A 16,491-nucleotide genomic window follows, 5' to 3' on the forward strand; every position below is an offset into this window, starting at 1 on the left:
GTACGCGGGCCTCTTACTGTTGTGGCCTCTCCCGTTGCGGAGCACAGGCCCTGGACGCGCAGGCTCAGCGGCCATGACTCACGGGCCTAGCCGTTCCGCGGCATGTGGGATCTTCCCGGACCGGGGCGCGAACCCGTGTCCCCTGCATCGGCAGGCGGACTCTCAACCACTGTGCCACCAGGGAAGCCCTGAGGGTTATCTTTTAGTCTTGTTTATGGTTTCCTTTTTTGTGCAAATGCTTTTTTTTTTTTTTTGCGGTATGCGGGCCTCTCACTGCTGTGGCCTCTCCTGTTGCGGAGCACAGGCTCCGGACGCGCAGGCTCAGCGGCCATGGCTCACAGGCCCAGCCGCTTCGCGGCATGTGGGATCTTCCCGGACCGGGGCACGAACCCGTGTCCCCTGCATCGGCAGGCGGACTCTCAACCACTGTGGCACCAGGGAAGCCCTGTGCAAATGCTTTTAAGTTTCATTAGGTCCCATTTGTTCATTTTTGGTTTTATTTCCATTTCTCTAGGAGATGGGTCAAAAAGGATCTTGCTGTGATTTATGTCATAGAGTGTTCTGCCTATGTTTTCCTCTAAGAGTTTTATAGTGTCTGGCCTTACATTTAGGTCTTTAATCCATTTAGAGTTTATTTTTGTGTATGGTGTCAGGGAGTGTTCTAATTTCATTCTTTTACATGTAGTTGTCCAGTTTTCCCAGCACCACTTATTGAAGAGGCTGTCTTCTCCATTGTATATTCTTGCCTCCTTTATCAAAGATAAGGTGACCATATGTGTGTGGGTTTGTCTCTGGGCTTCCTATCCTGTTCCATTGATCTATAGTTCTGTTTTTGTGCCAGTACCATACTGTCTTGATTACTGTAGCTTTGTAGTATAGTCTGAAGTCCAGGAGCCCGATTCCTCCAGCTCCGTTTTTCTTTCTCAAGACTGCTTTGGCTATTCGGAATCTTTTGTGTTTCCATACAAATTGTGAAATTTTTTGATCTAATTCTGTGAAAAATGTCAATGATAGTTCGATAGAGATTGCATTGAATTTGTAGATTGCTTTGGGTAGTATAGTCATTTTCACAATGTTAATTCTTCCAATTCAAGAATATTGTCTATCTCTCCATCTGTTTGTATCATCTTTAATTTCTTTCATCTGTGTCTTATAGTTTTCTGCATACAGGTCTTTTGTCTCCTTAGGTAGGTTTATTCCTAGGTATTTTATTCTTTTTGTTGCAATGGTAAATGGGAGTGTTCCCTTAATTTCTCTTTCAGGGTTATTGTCATCAGTGTGTAGGAATGCAAGAGATTTCTGTGCATTAATTTTTTATTCTGCTACTTTACCAAATTCATTGATTAGCTCTAGTAGTTTTCTGGTAGCATTTTTAGGATTCTCTATGTATACTATCATTCATCTGCAAGCAGTAACAGTTTTACTTCTTCTTTTCTGGTTTGGATTCCTTTTATTTCTTTTTCTTCTGTGATTGCTGTGGTTAAAACTTCCAAAACTATGTTGAATAGTAGTGGTGAGAGTGGGCAACCTTGTCTTGTTCATGATCTTAGTGGAAATGGTTTCAGTTTTTCACCATTGAGAACGATGTTGGCTGTGGGTTTGTCATATATGGCCTTTATTATGTTGAGGTAGGTTCCCTCTATGCCCACTTTCTAGAGCGTTTTTATCATAAATGGATGTTGAACTTTGTCAGAAGCTTTTTCTGAATCTATTGAGATGATCATATGGTTTTTCTTCTTCAGTTTGTTAATATGTTGTATCACATTGGCTGATTCACGTATATTGAAGAATCCTTGCATTCCTGGGACAAACCCCACTTGATCATGGTGTATGATCCTTTTAATGTGCTGTTAGATTCTGTTTGCTAGTATTTCGTTGAGGATTTTTGCATCTGTGTTCATCAGTGATATTGGCTTGTAGTTTTCTTTTTTTGTGGCATCTTTGGTTTTGGTGTCAGGGTGATGGTGGCCTTGTAGAAGGAGTTTGGGCGTGTTCCTCCCTCTGCTATATATTGGAAGAGTTTGAGAAGGATAGGTGTTTGGTCTTCTCTAAATGTTTGATAGAATTCTCCTGTGAAGCCATCTGGTCCTGGGCTTTTGTTTGTTGGAAGATATTTAATCACAGTCTCAATTTCAGTGCTTGTGATTGGTCTGTTTATATTTTCTATTTCCTTCCTCCTGGTTCAGTCTCAGAAGGTTGTGCTTTTCTAAGAATTTGTCCATTTCTTCATATAGTTGCTTGTAGTAATCTCTCATGATCCTTTGTATTTCTGCATTGTCAGTTGTTACTTCTCCTTTTTCATTTCTATTTCTGTTGATTTGAGACTTCTCCCTTTTTTTCTTGACGAGTCGGGCTAATGGTTTATCAATTTTGTTTATCTTCCCAAAGAACCAGCTTTTAGTTTTATTGATCTTTGCTCTTGTTTCCTTCATTTCTTTTTCTTTTATTTCTGATCTTGTCTTTATGATTTCTTTCCTTCTGCTAACTTTGGGGTTTTTTGGTTCTTTCTCTGATTGCTTTAGGTGTAAGGCTAGGTTGTTTATTTGAGATGTTTCTTGTTTCTTGAGGTAGGTTTGTATTGCTGTAAACTTCCCTCTTAGAACTGCTTTTGCTGCATCCCATAGATTTTGGGTCTTCATGTTTTCATTGTCATTTGTTTCTAGGTATTTTTTGATTTTCTCTCTTTTTTTAATTTAATTTAATTTATTTTTTTACACAGCAGTTCTTATTAGTTATCCATTTTACACATATTAGTGTATATATGTCAATCACAATCTCCCAGTTTATCACACCACCACCACCACCACCACCACCACCACCACCACCACCAGATTTCCTCAGTGATCTCTTGGTTATTTAGTAGTGTATTGTTTAGCCTCCATGTGTTTGTATTTTTTACACATTTTTTTCCTGTAATTTATATCTAGTCTCATAGCGTTGTGGTCAGAAAAAATACTTGATACGATTTCCATTTTCTTAAATTTACCAAGTCTTGATTTGTGACCCAAGATATGACCTATACTGGAGAATGTTCCATGAGCACTTGAGAAGAAAGTGTAATCTGCTGTTTTGAATGGAATGTCCTGTAAATATCAATTAAGCCCATCTTGTTTAATGTATCATTTAAAGCTTGTGTTTCCTTATTTATTTTCATTTTGGGTGATCTGTCCATTGGTGAAAGTGGGGTGTTAAAGTCCCCTACTGTGATTGTGTTACTATTGAGATCCCCTTTTATGGCTGTTAGCATTTGCCTTATGTATTGAGGTGCCCCTCTGTTGGGTGTATAAATACTTACAATTGTTATATCTTTTTCTTGGATTTATCCCCTGATCATTATGTAATGTCCTTCATTGTCTCTTGTAATAGACTTTATTTTAAATTCTATTTTGTCTGATATGAGAGTTGCTACTCCAGGTTTCTTTTGATTTCCATTTGCTTGGAATATCTTTTTCCATCCTGTCACTTTCAGTCTGTATGTGTCCCTAGGTCTGAATTGGGTCTCTGGTAGACAGCATATATACGGGTCTTATTTTTGCATCCATTCAGCCAATCTGTGTCTTTTGGTTGGAGCATTTTATCCATTTACATTTAAGGTACTTATTGATATATATGTTCTTATTACTATTTTCTTAATTCCTTTGGGTTTGTTATTGTAAGGCTTTTCCTTCTCTTGTGTTTCCTGCCTAGAGAGGTTCCTTTAGCATTTGTTGTAGAGCTGGTTTGGTGGTGCTGAATTCTCTTAGCTTTTGCTTTTCTGTAAAGGTTTTAATTTCTCCGTTGAATGTGAATGAGATCCTTGCTGGGTAGAGTAATCTTGGTTGTAGGTTTTTCCCTTTCATCACTTTAAATATGTCCTGCCACTCACTCTGGCTTGCAGAGTTTCTGCTGAAAGATCAGCTATTAACCTTATGGGGATTCCCTTTTATGTTAATTGTTGCTTTTCCCTTGCTGTTTTTAATATTTTTTGTTTGTATTTAAGTTTTGATAGTTTGATGAATATGTCTTGGCATGTTTCTCCTTGGATTTACCCTGTATAGGACTCTCTGTGCTTCCTGGTCTTGATTGACTATTTCCTTTCCCATATTAGGGAAGTCTTCAACTGTAATCCCTTCAAATATTTTCTCAGTCCCTTTTTCTTTCTCTTCTACATCTGGGACCCTTATAATTCGAATGTTGGTGTGTTTAATGTTGTCCCAGAGGTCTCTGAGACTGTCCTCAATTCTTTTCATTCTTTTTTGTTTACTCTGCTCTGCAGTAGTTATTTCCACTATTTTATCTTCCATGTCACTTATCCGTTCTTCTGCCTCAGTTATTCTGCTACTGTTTCCTTCTAGAGAATTTTTAATTTCATTTATTGTGTTTTTCATCGTTTGTTTGCTCTTTAGTTCTTCTAGGTCCTTGTTAAACGTTTCTTGTATTGTCTCCATTCTATATCCAAGATTTTGGATCATCTTCTCTATCATTACTTTGAATTCTTTTTTCAGGTAGACTGCCTATTTCCTCTTCATTTCTTTGGTCTGGTGGGTTTTTACCTCACTCCTTTATCTGCTGTGTGTTTCTCTGTCTTCTCATTTTGCTTAACTTACTGTGTTTGGGGTCTCCTTTTTGCAGGCTGCAGGTTCGTAGTTCCTGTTGTTTTTGGTGTCTGCCCCCAGTGGCTAAGGTTGGTTCAGTGGGTTGTGTAGGCTTCCTGGTGGAGGGGACTAGTGCCTGTGTTCTGGTGAATGAGGCTGGATCTTGTCTTTCTGGTGGGCAGGACCACGTCCGGTGGTGTGTTTTGGGGTGTCTTTGACCTTATTATGATTTTAGGCAGCTGCTCTGCTAATGGGTGGGGTTGTGTTCCTGTCTTGCTAGTTGTTTGGCATAGGGTGTCCAGCACTGTAGCTTGAGTGGAGCTGGGTCTTAGCATTGAGACGGAGATCTCTGGGAGAGCTTTCACCGTTTGATATTACGTTGAGTGGAGCTGGGTCGTTGAGTGGAGCTGGGTCTTAGCATTGAGATGGAGATCTCTGGGAGAGCTTTCACCGTTTGATATTACGTGAGGCCAGGAGGTGTCTGGCGGACCAGTGTCCTGAACTTGGCTTTCCTACCTCAGAGGCTCAGGCCTGACACCCGGCCAGAGCACCAAGACCCTGTCACCCACACGACTCAGAAGAAAATGGAGAAAAAAAAAGAACGAACAAAAGAAAAATAAATAAATAAAATAATAAAGTTATTAAAATAGAAAAAACTTATTAAAAATAAAAAAATAGAAAAGTAATTAAAAAAAAGAGAGAAAGAAAGAAGAGAGCAACCAAATCAAAAACAAATCCACAAATGATAACAAGCACTAAAAACTATACTTAAAAAAAAACCCCCAAAAACCCCAGATAGAAACCTAGGACAAATGGCAAAAGCAAAGCTATACAGACAAAATCACACTAAGAAGCATACACATACACACTCACACAAAGAGAAGAAGGAAAAAAAAATGTATATTTATAAAAGGAAGAGAGCAACCAAGTCAATAAACAAATCTACCAGTGATGATAATCTCTAAATACTAAACTAAGATAAACATAAAACCAGAAACCAGTCAGTCGCATACAGCCAACCCCCAGTCTACTGTGGCTCCCAAAGTCCACCGCCTCAATTTTGGGTTGATTCGTTGTCTATTCAGGTGTTCCACAGATGCAGGTACATCAAGTTGATTGTGGAGATTTAATCTGCTGCTCCTGAGGCTGCTGGGAGAGATTTCCCTTTCTCTTCTTTGTTCGCACAGTTCCCGGGACTCAGCTTTGGATTTGGCCCCGCCTCTGCGTGTAGGTCGCCGGAGGGCATCTGTTCTTCGGACAGGATGGGGTTAAAGGAGCCGCTGATTCGGGGGCTCTGGCTCACTCAGGCTGGGGGAGGGAGGGGTATGGATGCCGGTCGAGCCCGCGGCGGCAGAGGCCAGCATGACGTTGTACTAGCCTGAGGCGCGCCGTGCATTCTGCCGGGGAAGTTGTCCCTGGATCACGGGACCCTGGCAGTGGCGGGCAGCACAGGCTCCCGGGGGGTGTGGTTAGTGACTTGTGCTTGCACACAGGCTTCTTGGTGGCTGCAGTAGCAGCCCTAGCATCTCATGCCCATCTCTGGTGTCCACGCTGATAGCTGCGGCTCGCGCCCGTCTCTGGAGCTCGTTTAGGCTCTGAATCTCCTCTCCTTGCGCACCCTGAAACAATGGTCTCTTGCCTCTTCGGTAGTTCCAGACCTTTTCCCGGACTCCCTCCTGGCTAGCTGTGGCGCAGTAGCCCCTTCAGGCTGTGTTCATGCAGCTGACCCCAGTCCTCTCCCTGGGATCTGACCTCTGAAGCCTGAGCCTCAGCTCCCAGCCCCAACCCGTCCCGCCGGGTGAGCACACAAGCCTCTCGGCCTGGTGAGTGCCGGTCGGCACCGATCCTCTGTGTGGGAATCTTTCCGCTTTGCCCTCTGCACCCCTATTGCTGCACTCTCCTCTTTGGCTCCTAAGCTTCCCTGCCCTGCCACCCTCGTCTCCACCAGTGAAGGGGCTTCCTAGTGTGTGGAAACTTTTCCTCCTTCACAGCTCCCTCCCAGAGGTGCAGGTCCTGTCCCTATTCTTTTTTCTCTGTTTTTCCTTTTTTTGTTGTTGTTTTTTGTGGTACGCGGGCCTCTCACTGCTGTGGCCTCTCCCATTGCAGAGCACAGGCTCCGGACGCACAGGCTCAGTGGCCACGGCTCACTGGCCCAGCCGCTCCGCGGCATGTGGGATCTTCCCGGACCGGGGCACGAACCCATGTCCCCTGCATCGGCAGGCGGACTCTCAACCACTGCGCCACCAGGGAAGACCTGTTTTTCCTTTTTTCTTTTGCCCTACCCAGGTACGTGGGGAGTTTTTTGCCTTTTGGGAAGTCTGAGGTCTTCTTCCATCATTCAGTAGGTGTTCTGTAGGAGTTGTTCCACGTGTAGATGTAGTTTTGATGTATTTGTGGGGAGGAAGGTGATCTCCACATCCTACTTGTCCGCCATCTTGAAGGTGCCCCTCAATTCTGTGCATTTTTGATGCTTGCTCTTTACGTGAAGTCTATGAGATTTATCTGTTTATCTGTAAGTCGTTCATTCTCGTTGCTGTATAGTATTCCTTTTTAATGAGTGTATTACCATTTATTTACCATTCTTCATTGTATTTTGAACACTGGATTCTTCCTTCCTGCAAAATTTCCTGGGCGGAGTATTTGTGTGTTTGTTCGGAGCTGGGTGGAATGTCTTATTCTGTCTCCATTACTTTTGGATGGTGAAATAATTAACCCTTCTAAGCCTCCATTTTTTTCATCTCTAAAGTGATCATGGTAATATCTACCCTGCCTGCCTAAGAGAAAAATGGATACAAAAGCATTTAAAAATTTTAAAGCCTAAACAACAGTCAACAGTGGGTGGGGAGAGAGTGGTCAAGTGGATTTATGAAGACAGCAGAAAGTTTAAGCACTTGGTTGGTGTTGAGATGTTTCTCCATCCTTTTAAGCCTTCCTTGAAGTCTTGAGCTTCAAAGGAAGCTTCAGTGAGAGAACATGCGTGCAGAGTACAGAAGTAGTAAGTCCTAAAAGTATGCAACTCCTCCTGTAGATATGGTGGAAGCATAAGAGCGCGTGTGGTCAGAGAACACTTCCTGAGCATTGTCTCTTTGTTCTTGCTACTCAACATCTTGGCCCTCCCACTCCTTACAATGGCTACGTTCCCCTCCAAACTGATAGCTGCCAGGGTTCATGTTTTGGGCCTCCTCTACCTTCTGAACTTCCATGCCCACGTGTTTCAGCTCCCCACTGGGCATATGATCCTATCTGAATGTCCCATGAATGCTCCATATACCACATGTAGAGAGCAGAATGCATCTTCTCGTACTTTCTTCTGTGTGCCCTGTTTTGTGAGTGATATTGCCACTCAGTCCTCTCGCTGGAAACCCCAAGCTCACTCACTTATTCCTTCTCTCTCACCCTAACTCGTGTCTGTCTCCTGCCTTGTGATGATATCTCTTAAATGTTTCTCAAACCTCTCCTCTCTTTTTGATCACCACCCCTCATACCTTAACATGATGCCCCTTCTATCCTGGTCTGGGCTACTGCAGCAGCTCCAGAACTAGTCTCCTTATCTGTCACAGAGACCAGGTTTTATCCTCTCTTGTATCTCTAACTATATCCAGAACTCAGGTCTCATCTTCCTTTAACAGCTGCAGAACCTTAACAAAGTTACCACGTTCTCAGATTCAGTGTCCTTATTTGTCAAACAGAGATCATTATCATACCTTCCTCATGAGGTTTTCAAAAGATTAGATGAAACAGTGATAGAATATATGTCAAGCACTTAGCAGGGTGCTTCCCAGCACGCAACAGATGCTCAATAAATGGTAGTTGGCCTTACTGTTAGTGCCTGGGGTCTGTCCTTGTGCTGTCTACCTTCTAGGTAAAAATTGTAAATTGTGCCTCAGATCCTGTTACTTTCCTTCTCCATGCTTTAGGTACCTTGTCACGTACAGATAAAATCTAACCTCAAGGGAACCAAGGCTGCATAATGAATCTCGTGGGCCCTAAGCACTTTGGCCTTCACAGAAAAACAATAAAACAAGAATTTAAAAAAGAGTATTAAAAATCTTATTTGATAACTGTGTCTTTCTGATTTTAAAAGAAATTTAAACATCTTCCTGAACCCTTAAAACTATTGGGGGACCTAGGCACTGTGTTTACTGTGATGAATAGATAAGTCCTCCCTGAAGGGACCATGTACCTTCTCTCTATCTCTTTTTATCCCCAGTCTTGCTGAGGTTATTTCCTCCCACCCATCTTTTTTTCTTTTAGTTTCTCTCTCTCTCTTTCCTCCCTCCCTCCCTCCCTTCGTTCCTTCCTTTCTTCCTTCCTTCCTCTTTCTCCATCCTTCCCTGTTACTCCTTTCTTACTTGATGTCTTTCTTTTGTTTCATTAGTTTTTGTTCTTTTGTTTATTATTGCTTTCTTTGGGCTTCCTCTCTTTTTTTTTCTAATTCCTTGGGTTATATGCTTACCTTATTAATTATCAGTTCTTCCTTTTCCCCCCTTAATATACACATTTATATAGTTACTTCCAAGTATTGCATTAGCACGATCCTACAAGCTTTGAGATGTACTGTTTCATGTTCTGTTAGTTTCATGTAACTTCTAATGGCAATATGATTAATTGTTTGACCCATATTTGTTTTAGAAGTCTTTTAAAACTGCCCAAATGTGTGAATCCTTTGTGGTCTTTTATTGTTGGCTTCTGTTTTTTATTGCTTTATGTTCAAAGATGATCTGTAAGCTAGGTTGAGACTTTTTTGTGGCCTGTCAATTGTTTAAATGTTCCATATACTCTTGTAGAGAATGTACGATTATTAGAAAGTCAAGTACAATGTCCATTAGATCAAACATCTTAATTTTGTTGTTCAGTTCTACCGTATCTTTGCTCAATTTTTGTCCTTATCTGTTCAGTACTGAGAGATGTGTTAATATTTCCCACTATGATTGTGGATTTGTTCATTTCTTCTTGTAATGTGGTCCATCTTTGCTTTATGTGATTTGAAGCTATGTTGTTAGGTGCTTGGTAGTTTGTCATTCCTAAGAGCTTCTGGTGGATTTTTACTTTTATCATTATGTAACGACCTTCTTCATCCCCATAAGGCTGTTTGCCCTAAAGTCTGTTTTTATCTGATGTTTATAGAGTGATTCCAGCTTTCTTTTGGTTAGTATTGTCATGGTCTATATTTTCTTTATCCAATTCCACTCTGTTTTTTAAATATTGATTGTATTCATTTTGTGTAGTTACTATAACCAATTACCATAATCTTGATAGCTTCAAACAACAGAAATTTTTTCTCTCGCAGTTTGAGGCTAGAATTCTGAAATCAAGATGTTGGCCGGGCCATGCTTTCCCTGAAGGGTCTAGGAAGTAATCCTCCCTTTCCTTTTCCTAGCTTCTGGGAGTTGTTAGCAATCCTGGGCATTGGTTGGCTGGCAGCTGTATCCTTCAATATCTGTTGTCAAATGACCTTCTTCCCTCCGTGTATCTGTGTTTCTATCTCTAAATTTTTCTCATATGAGTACACCAGTTATATTAATTTGATGACATATGCAAAACCCCTATTTCCAAATAAGGTCATACTCATAGGTTCAGAGTAGACGGGGGGCCACTGATCAACTCAGTACCTTCATAATTAGAAATTATGAAACATTTAAGGCGTACAAAAGGTCTCGTATTCTGTGCACGTTTGAGCTCCAAAACGCCAGCCTTTAGTTAATGAGCAATGCATCCTTCACCCCATCCCAGCAGATAGTCTCAGCTCTGATTATAACTTACCTCTGGGTGTTTCCTTTAACTTATTGCAAGCTCAGCTATGCATTTACAGTATTAAAAAAGTTTTCATTCAGAATTTCTAGGTAGTTTATTGGAAAGTTTTCCTGTTGTTTTAGCCTTCCATCTTGCTGGAAATAGAATTGTCTATCATAAGTGGGTTTTTAAAAATAGCTTTATTGAGATTTTTTTCACATGATATCATTCATCCACTGAACGTGTACAATTTAGTGGCTTTTAGTATATTCACAAAGTTGTGCAAACATCACCACACTCTATTTCCGGAACATTTCCATCGCCCAAAAAAGACACTCGATACACGTTAGCAGTCACTCCCCATTCCCTCCCCAAATACCCACCACCCTAAGCAGATACAGTTCTACTTTCTATCTCTATAGATGTGCCTATTCTGTGCATTTCAGGTAAACAGAACCACACAGTATGTGGTCTTTCCTGTCCAGCATTATTTCTTCGGCATGTTTTCAAGGTTCACTCATGTTGTATATATCACTACGGACAGTCTCTGACTTACAGTGGTTCGATTTATGATTTTTTTGACTTTGTGATGGTACAAAAGTGATAAGCATTCAGTAGAAACCATACTTTGAATTTTGATCTTTTCCTGAGCCAGCAGTATGCAGTACGGTGCTGTCTTCTGATGCTGGGCAGTGGCAGCGAGCCACAGCGCCCAGTCAGTCACGTAACATGAAGGTAAACCGCCAACACATTTGCAACCATTTTGTACCCATGCAACCATTCTGTTTTACACTTTCAGTACAGTATTCAGTAAATTCCATGAGCTATTCAACACTCTTTATTACAAAACATGCTTTGTGTTAGAACGAGTTTGCCCAACTGTAGGTAAGTGTTCTGAGCACGTTTAAGGGAAGCTAGGCTAAGCTGTGATGTTTGGTAGGTTAGATGTTTTAAATGCATTTTCAACTTACGATATTTTCAACTTATGATGGGTTTATCGGGATGTAACGCTTTTGTAAGTTGAGGAAGATCTGTACTTTTTAAAAAAGATCGTTTTTTTATTGCCAGATAATATCCCATTGCGTGGATGTACCGCATTTTGTTTTATTCACTTATCAGTTGATAGACACAGCTAATATGAATAATGCTTCTATGAACATTTGTGTACAAGTTTTCAAGTGGGCATATCTTTTCATTTCTCTAGGGTAAAAAATGGAACTGCTGGATCATATGGTAAAACTACGCTTAGCATTTTGAAGAACTGCCAAAGTACTTTCCAAGGTAGCCGCACCATTGTGCGTTCCCACTAGTAATGTCCTATCGGGAGTGATTTTAAAATCCAACACAGGTGTCTGTACTTGACCTGGGACGAGTCCTTACAGATTCTGGAGCACAGTGAAGGTGATGTTATTGGAATGGTTGGTGCACGGTGATGTGGCACGAGAGATTAAAGGCCAGGAAGCAGGTCACCTCCTGTGACCAGGAAGTGTTGGAGTGATCCAGTTCTCAGTTGATGGTTCCTCTGTTGGGCTGGTGGAGGGCAGAAAAGATGTCAGGGTTCCCGAAAAACACCATGGACGGTGGAAATGATTCTCAGGTAGCAAAATGATGCTCACTTGAGACCAATCCTGAGATGCTTGCTGAACCTTTCCTTTTTGATTTTATATCACAGAAAATAAATGTTTATTTTCAGAGAAGCAGGAAACGGATTACAGGTGTTGCCATTATGGGGTGGAGGAGCATCCTGTGACTGGAGCAGATTTACTGGCCTTTGACTTACTTGAGGATGCCTTCCTGGGAGCTTGTGGTCCTCCTAGGCTTTGTGGTCTGCCCTCCAGGAAAGCTGAGGATGCTTTTTACATCTCTGGTCCATGGTCTTCCTGCCCGTGGCAGGAAGTGGGGTGTGTGTGTGCACATGCCTGACGGTGAACAGGGTAGCTTGGGCATTTGAAATAGCAAAAGAGAATGAGAGCCCTTAACAGCAAGAGTTTTCAAGCCGAGAAGTAAAACCTCCCGTAACTGTAGGATTTCAAAATTGCCCATCAAGCTGTTTATCGTTTAATGGAACAATAGGTATAAAGCTACCACCATCCTGGGAACGTGCAGTTGCTCAATGAGGCTTGTCACCGAGGCCTTCTACTCTTCTGGGCACGGTTATCACCCTTATGGGTTTTTCTTCTCTGTGATTTATTCTCAAACATTTTGTATTTCCTTTTTGCCATTTAAATGAGATTTAAATAAAACCATTAGGTATAGAACGGTGGGAGATGGTTACACACTTTAAACTCATGATAAAATCAATCTGTATATTATTCTCTGTTCAAATGAAGCAAAAACACCTGCAGTCTGGAAGTTCCTTATTGCTGCCTTTTCTGTGTTGTACTGCGCACCTCCTGGAATATCTAGCCTTGTGGTAATTGATCATGAAGAAAGGAAATCAGGCAGGGATGACAGCCCGAGTTCTGTCCCATTTTGTGTGTCTTTCTTGGTCCACATGTCCCCTGCTTTTGGCAGTCTCTCCCTTTTATAGACCGCCCCTGCCATCCACCCCATTTCCCAAAAGGAGGGAGAGGCTCTTCATGGGTGACCAGCCTTCACCCCACACCTCACAGTTGCTCTGACCTTCCTCTCAATTGAAATGTGTTCAGGACATATTCTGATATCAGTAAATTGAGAACATAATTTTTTCTGTGACAGGTAATGTTAAAATTTCCACTGAAGCTATATCTGAGCCTGAGTGGCATATCCTGGTATGGTGATTTTCAAATAATTCTTTTTCTCCCCCTCCTTTTTCTAGGTTTATCTAAATCCCTTGGGCTCATTGAAGGTTATGGTGGGCGGGGCAAAGGGGGCCTTCCTGCTACCCTTTCCCCGGCTGAAGAAGAGAAAGCCAAGGGACCCCATGAGAAGTATGGCTACAATTCCTACCTCAGTGAAAAAATTTCACTGGATCGTTCCATTCCGGATTATCGTCCCACCAAGTAAGTTCTGATTCAGTCATTCAGAGGCGCTTGCTTTATCAGATGGCTGGGCGTAGACCCATGTCTGTGACATTTTCTTGTGTTACTTGTAACTAGTGGAGGGGCTTTTATCTCGTCTCCTCCATAATCAATAAATAGTACTACTGATTATGAAAATAAATAGAGCTAAATAAGAATTTTTAATTTTTATAAAATAATACAGAAGCATAGAGAAAGGTCCGTGATACAAAAAATTTTTAAGTAAAAATTAAAAAATCAACATGATCTCATTACCTAGAGGTGGTGACTAGTAAAATACTAGTATTTTGTCTTTGAGTCTATTTTCTGTACAGATTATGAGCATATGGTGTGTTTCATTTATCCTCTTTTTCATTTATTATTTCATGAGCATTTTCTGATGTTATTAGTTATGATCATTATTTTCATTGTTAGAAATCTAGATTATTTCCAAATTTTCATTATTAGAAATAGGAAATATTTATAATATTATACATATTTATAATTTTTATAAAATAAATTTTCATTTTTATAAATAACACTTGGATGGATATCTCCCCACTCAAATCTTTATGTATATTGATTTGATATTTACTTTCTTAATCCACACTTCTAAAGGTGTAATCCTTAGATCACACTGTAGGAGTACTTTTGGAGGCCCTAGATACATATAGCGCTATTTTCCTCCGGAAAGTTTATAGAAGTTTCTGCTCCTATTGGAACTTCACTAGACCCTTCCCAAACTGGGTACTAGCATTTAAATAATGCTTTTCCCAGCTGGTAGGTGAAAGAGTACATCCTGTGATTGTTTCAACTTACAATTTTTGTTTGAGATTCTTACCTTTGAAACAGTTTGTTTGTGTCTTGGTTGGTTTATGAGAGGTCTTTGTTCTGTGCTCTCAGATTTAAGAATTGTTTGTTTTCTCTTTGTGAAAGAAGAGAGATTGGTGGGAAAATCAAGATGCTGGGGGAAAATATCCTATTTTCTAGGCAGTAGTCCTCCTTGGCTTTTCAAACAGATGCTTCATCTTCTGTTAGATTTGTGGTGTCTCTCTTTCTTTCATTTGCAGTGTGCCCTTGCTTAGAGTAGATTATTTCTTTTTCAAATGGATTTTGTACAAATCAGTTAAGTATCCTGGTTACTGAGAAAAATAGATTCAAGATAAGGAAAATTACCTTAAATGAATTTAAAATTGCAGCATTAGCTGAGAAAACTGTTAAATCTCTCTCTCTGCCTAATAAGCATATATTCATTTTGAATCACTAGGAAAACATACATCACCCCTGTTGGAAGCTATTTTGTGTTCCTGGACTTTTGCTCTCAAAAACATCTGGCTGTTTTCATTTCCTGGTGCTCTCTGATTAGCCTTTCTTATTTGGATGTTGGCAAATAAACAGAGCTGTTATTTTTGTAGTCCTGTGAGAATGAAGATGCTTCCAACGTGGAGCTTAGTGGAAATGGGTCAGTTGAACAATATCAGTGAGCACATGTTATGTACCAGATGGTTTTCCCCACACTAGAGGCAGAACATCGGCTAAGGTAGTCCTTCCCTACATACTCTTGTCGGGGGAGGGAGACAGATGTGCAAGCAGGTCAATCCAGCACATTGTGGTCTATGTGGGTATGTCAGGCCAGAGACATACACAGTATGTACAGGGAGGATCTGGGAAGGTTTCCTGCATGAGATGATGCAGAAGCTTAATCTTGAAGGCCCATTAGGAGACACATATAGACAAGTAGGAAGGGGAATAGCAAGATCAGAGCTGGGGATGCAGATGAAAACATGGCACGCCCAGGGAGGAATACACAGCTCTGTGGTGCTCTATAGTGTAGCATGGTGGCTTGAATAGACCAGGGGTCCCCAACCCCCAGGCCGCGGACCAGTACTGGTCCGTGGCCTGTTAGGAACCGTGCCGCACAGCAGGAGGTGAGCGGTGGACGAGTGAGTGAAGCTTCATCTGCCGCTCCCCGTCGCTCACGTTACTGCCTGGACCATCCCCTTCCCCCCCCAACCCCGCGCCCATGGAAAAATTGTCTTCCAGGAAACCGGTCCCTGGTGCCAAAATGTTTGGGGACTGCTGGAATACACCACTTAGATTTCGTCCCTCCGGAAACTTTACTAAGATGATAGTAAAGGACTACAGAGGATGACAGCCTATAAGGGACAAAAACAGGTTAGGCTCCCACAGCAGGGAAGAAACACCCACAAAGTTTTGGAAGATGGAAAGAGGATGGATGAATGGTAACTGACATAGCAAACTGGATGAGGCTGAGACCCAACCTTCTACATATGATGGGAAGTGGTGGGAAGGGCAGAAGAATATAGCCTAGTCACACCTCCGAACCCCAGAGACTCAGGAATTGGAGGTTCTGGGTACCTCTGATGGCTGGGAGGTAGATTTGAATAGAAGGATTATAGCTGTGTCCCCAGATCCTTTCTTCAACTTTACAGAGCCAGACGCTGCCCTTCCCTACCTGGTGGAACATGGGAGGTTTATTCCCTGGAGAAGGTGAACTCTGGGCTTTAGTTCATAAGATGACAGAAGATAGGGCTGTGTACTAAGTGGGGACACCCTTGGCCTCATTACCTCTGCAAGCTTTCACACTCCTGTAGTCCAGATTTGGAAGAGTCCACTCTAAGGAAGCCATTCAACCTCAGAGAAATGCCAATGGATCTGATAGGTCCCCGCATCCCCGAAATGTCTGGGTTCTACTCATTAAACATTCGTAAGGCTCTTCCATCTACGCAGAGCAGTCTTACTCTAAAATAAGAAAGGAGAACCAGAATTCCTAGACATTTCAGGAGAAACTCTATTATAAAGGGCCTTAGCAACCAGAAGAAGAACAACAGAAAAGGCATTTGGAGGAAACAGACACACTTTAAAACTATAATTAATGTCTTAGTTCATGGAATGTTTTGTTTTATTCACAAAATAAGAATCAAGTGCTATGTTAAAGTGATAATCAGAGAATGAACAAGAGGTCTTGGAAGTTAAGAATAAGATAGAAATAAATAGTTCAATGAAAGTTTAGATAAATAAATTATTGTGGTGATCACTTCAAAATATATACAAATATCGAATCATTATGTTATATACCTGAAACTAATACCAGGTTATATAGCCACCGTGCTGTACAATACATCTTCATGACTTATTTTATAACCGGAGTTTGTACCTGTTGACTCACTTCATCCATCCCCACC

The 16,491-nt window shown here is 41.4% G+C and overlaps 1 protein-coding gene across 1 annotated transcript in view; it reads left to right on the forward strand.

Annotated features, from left to right (window-relative positions):
- GALNT17 (polypeptide N-acetylgalactosaminyltransferase 17) overlaps positions 1–16,491 on the forward strand; it is a 449,423-nt gene that overhangs the window by 167,755 nt on the left and 265,177 nt on the right. The window contains exon 2 of the mRNA XM_030871939.2: positions 13,105–13,288. Coding sequence (XP_030727799.1) covers positions 13,105–13,288 — 184 coding nt within the window. The remainder of the gene's footprint in view (positions 1–13,104; positions 13,289–16,491) is intronic.

Source organism: Globicephala melas, chromosome 15 (assembly GCF_963455315.2).
Source record: "Globicephala melas chromosome 15, mGloMel1.2, whole genome shotgun sequence".
In the NCBI taxonomy this organism is placed as follows: domain Eukaryota; kingdom Metazoa; phylum Chordata; class Mammalia; order Artiodactyla; family Delphinidae; genus Globicephala; species Globicephala melas.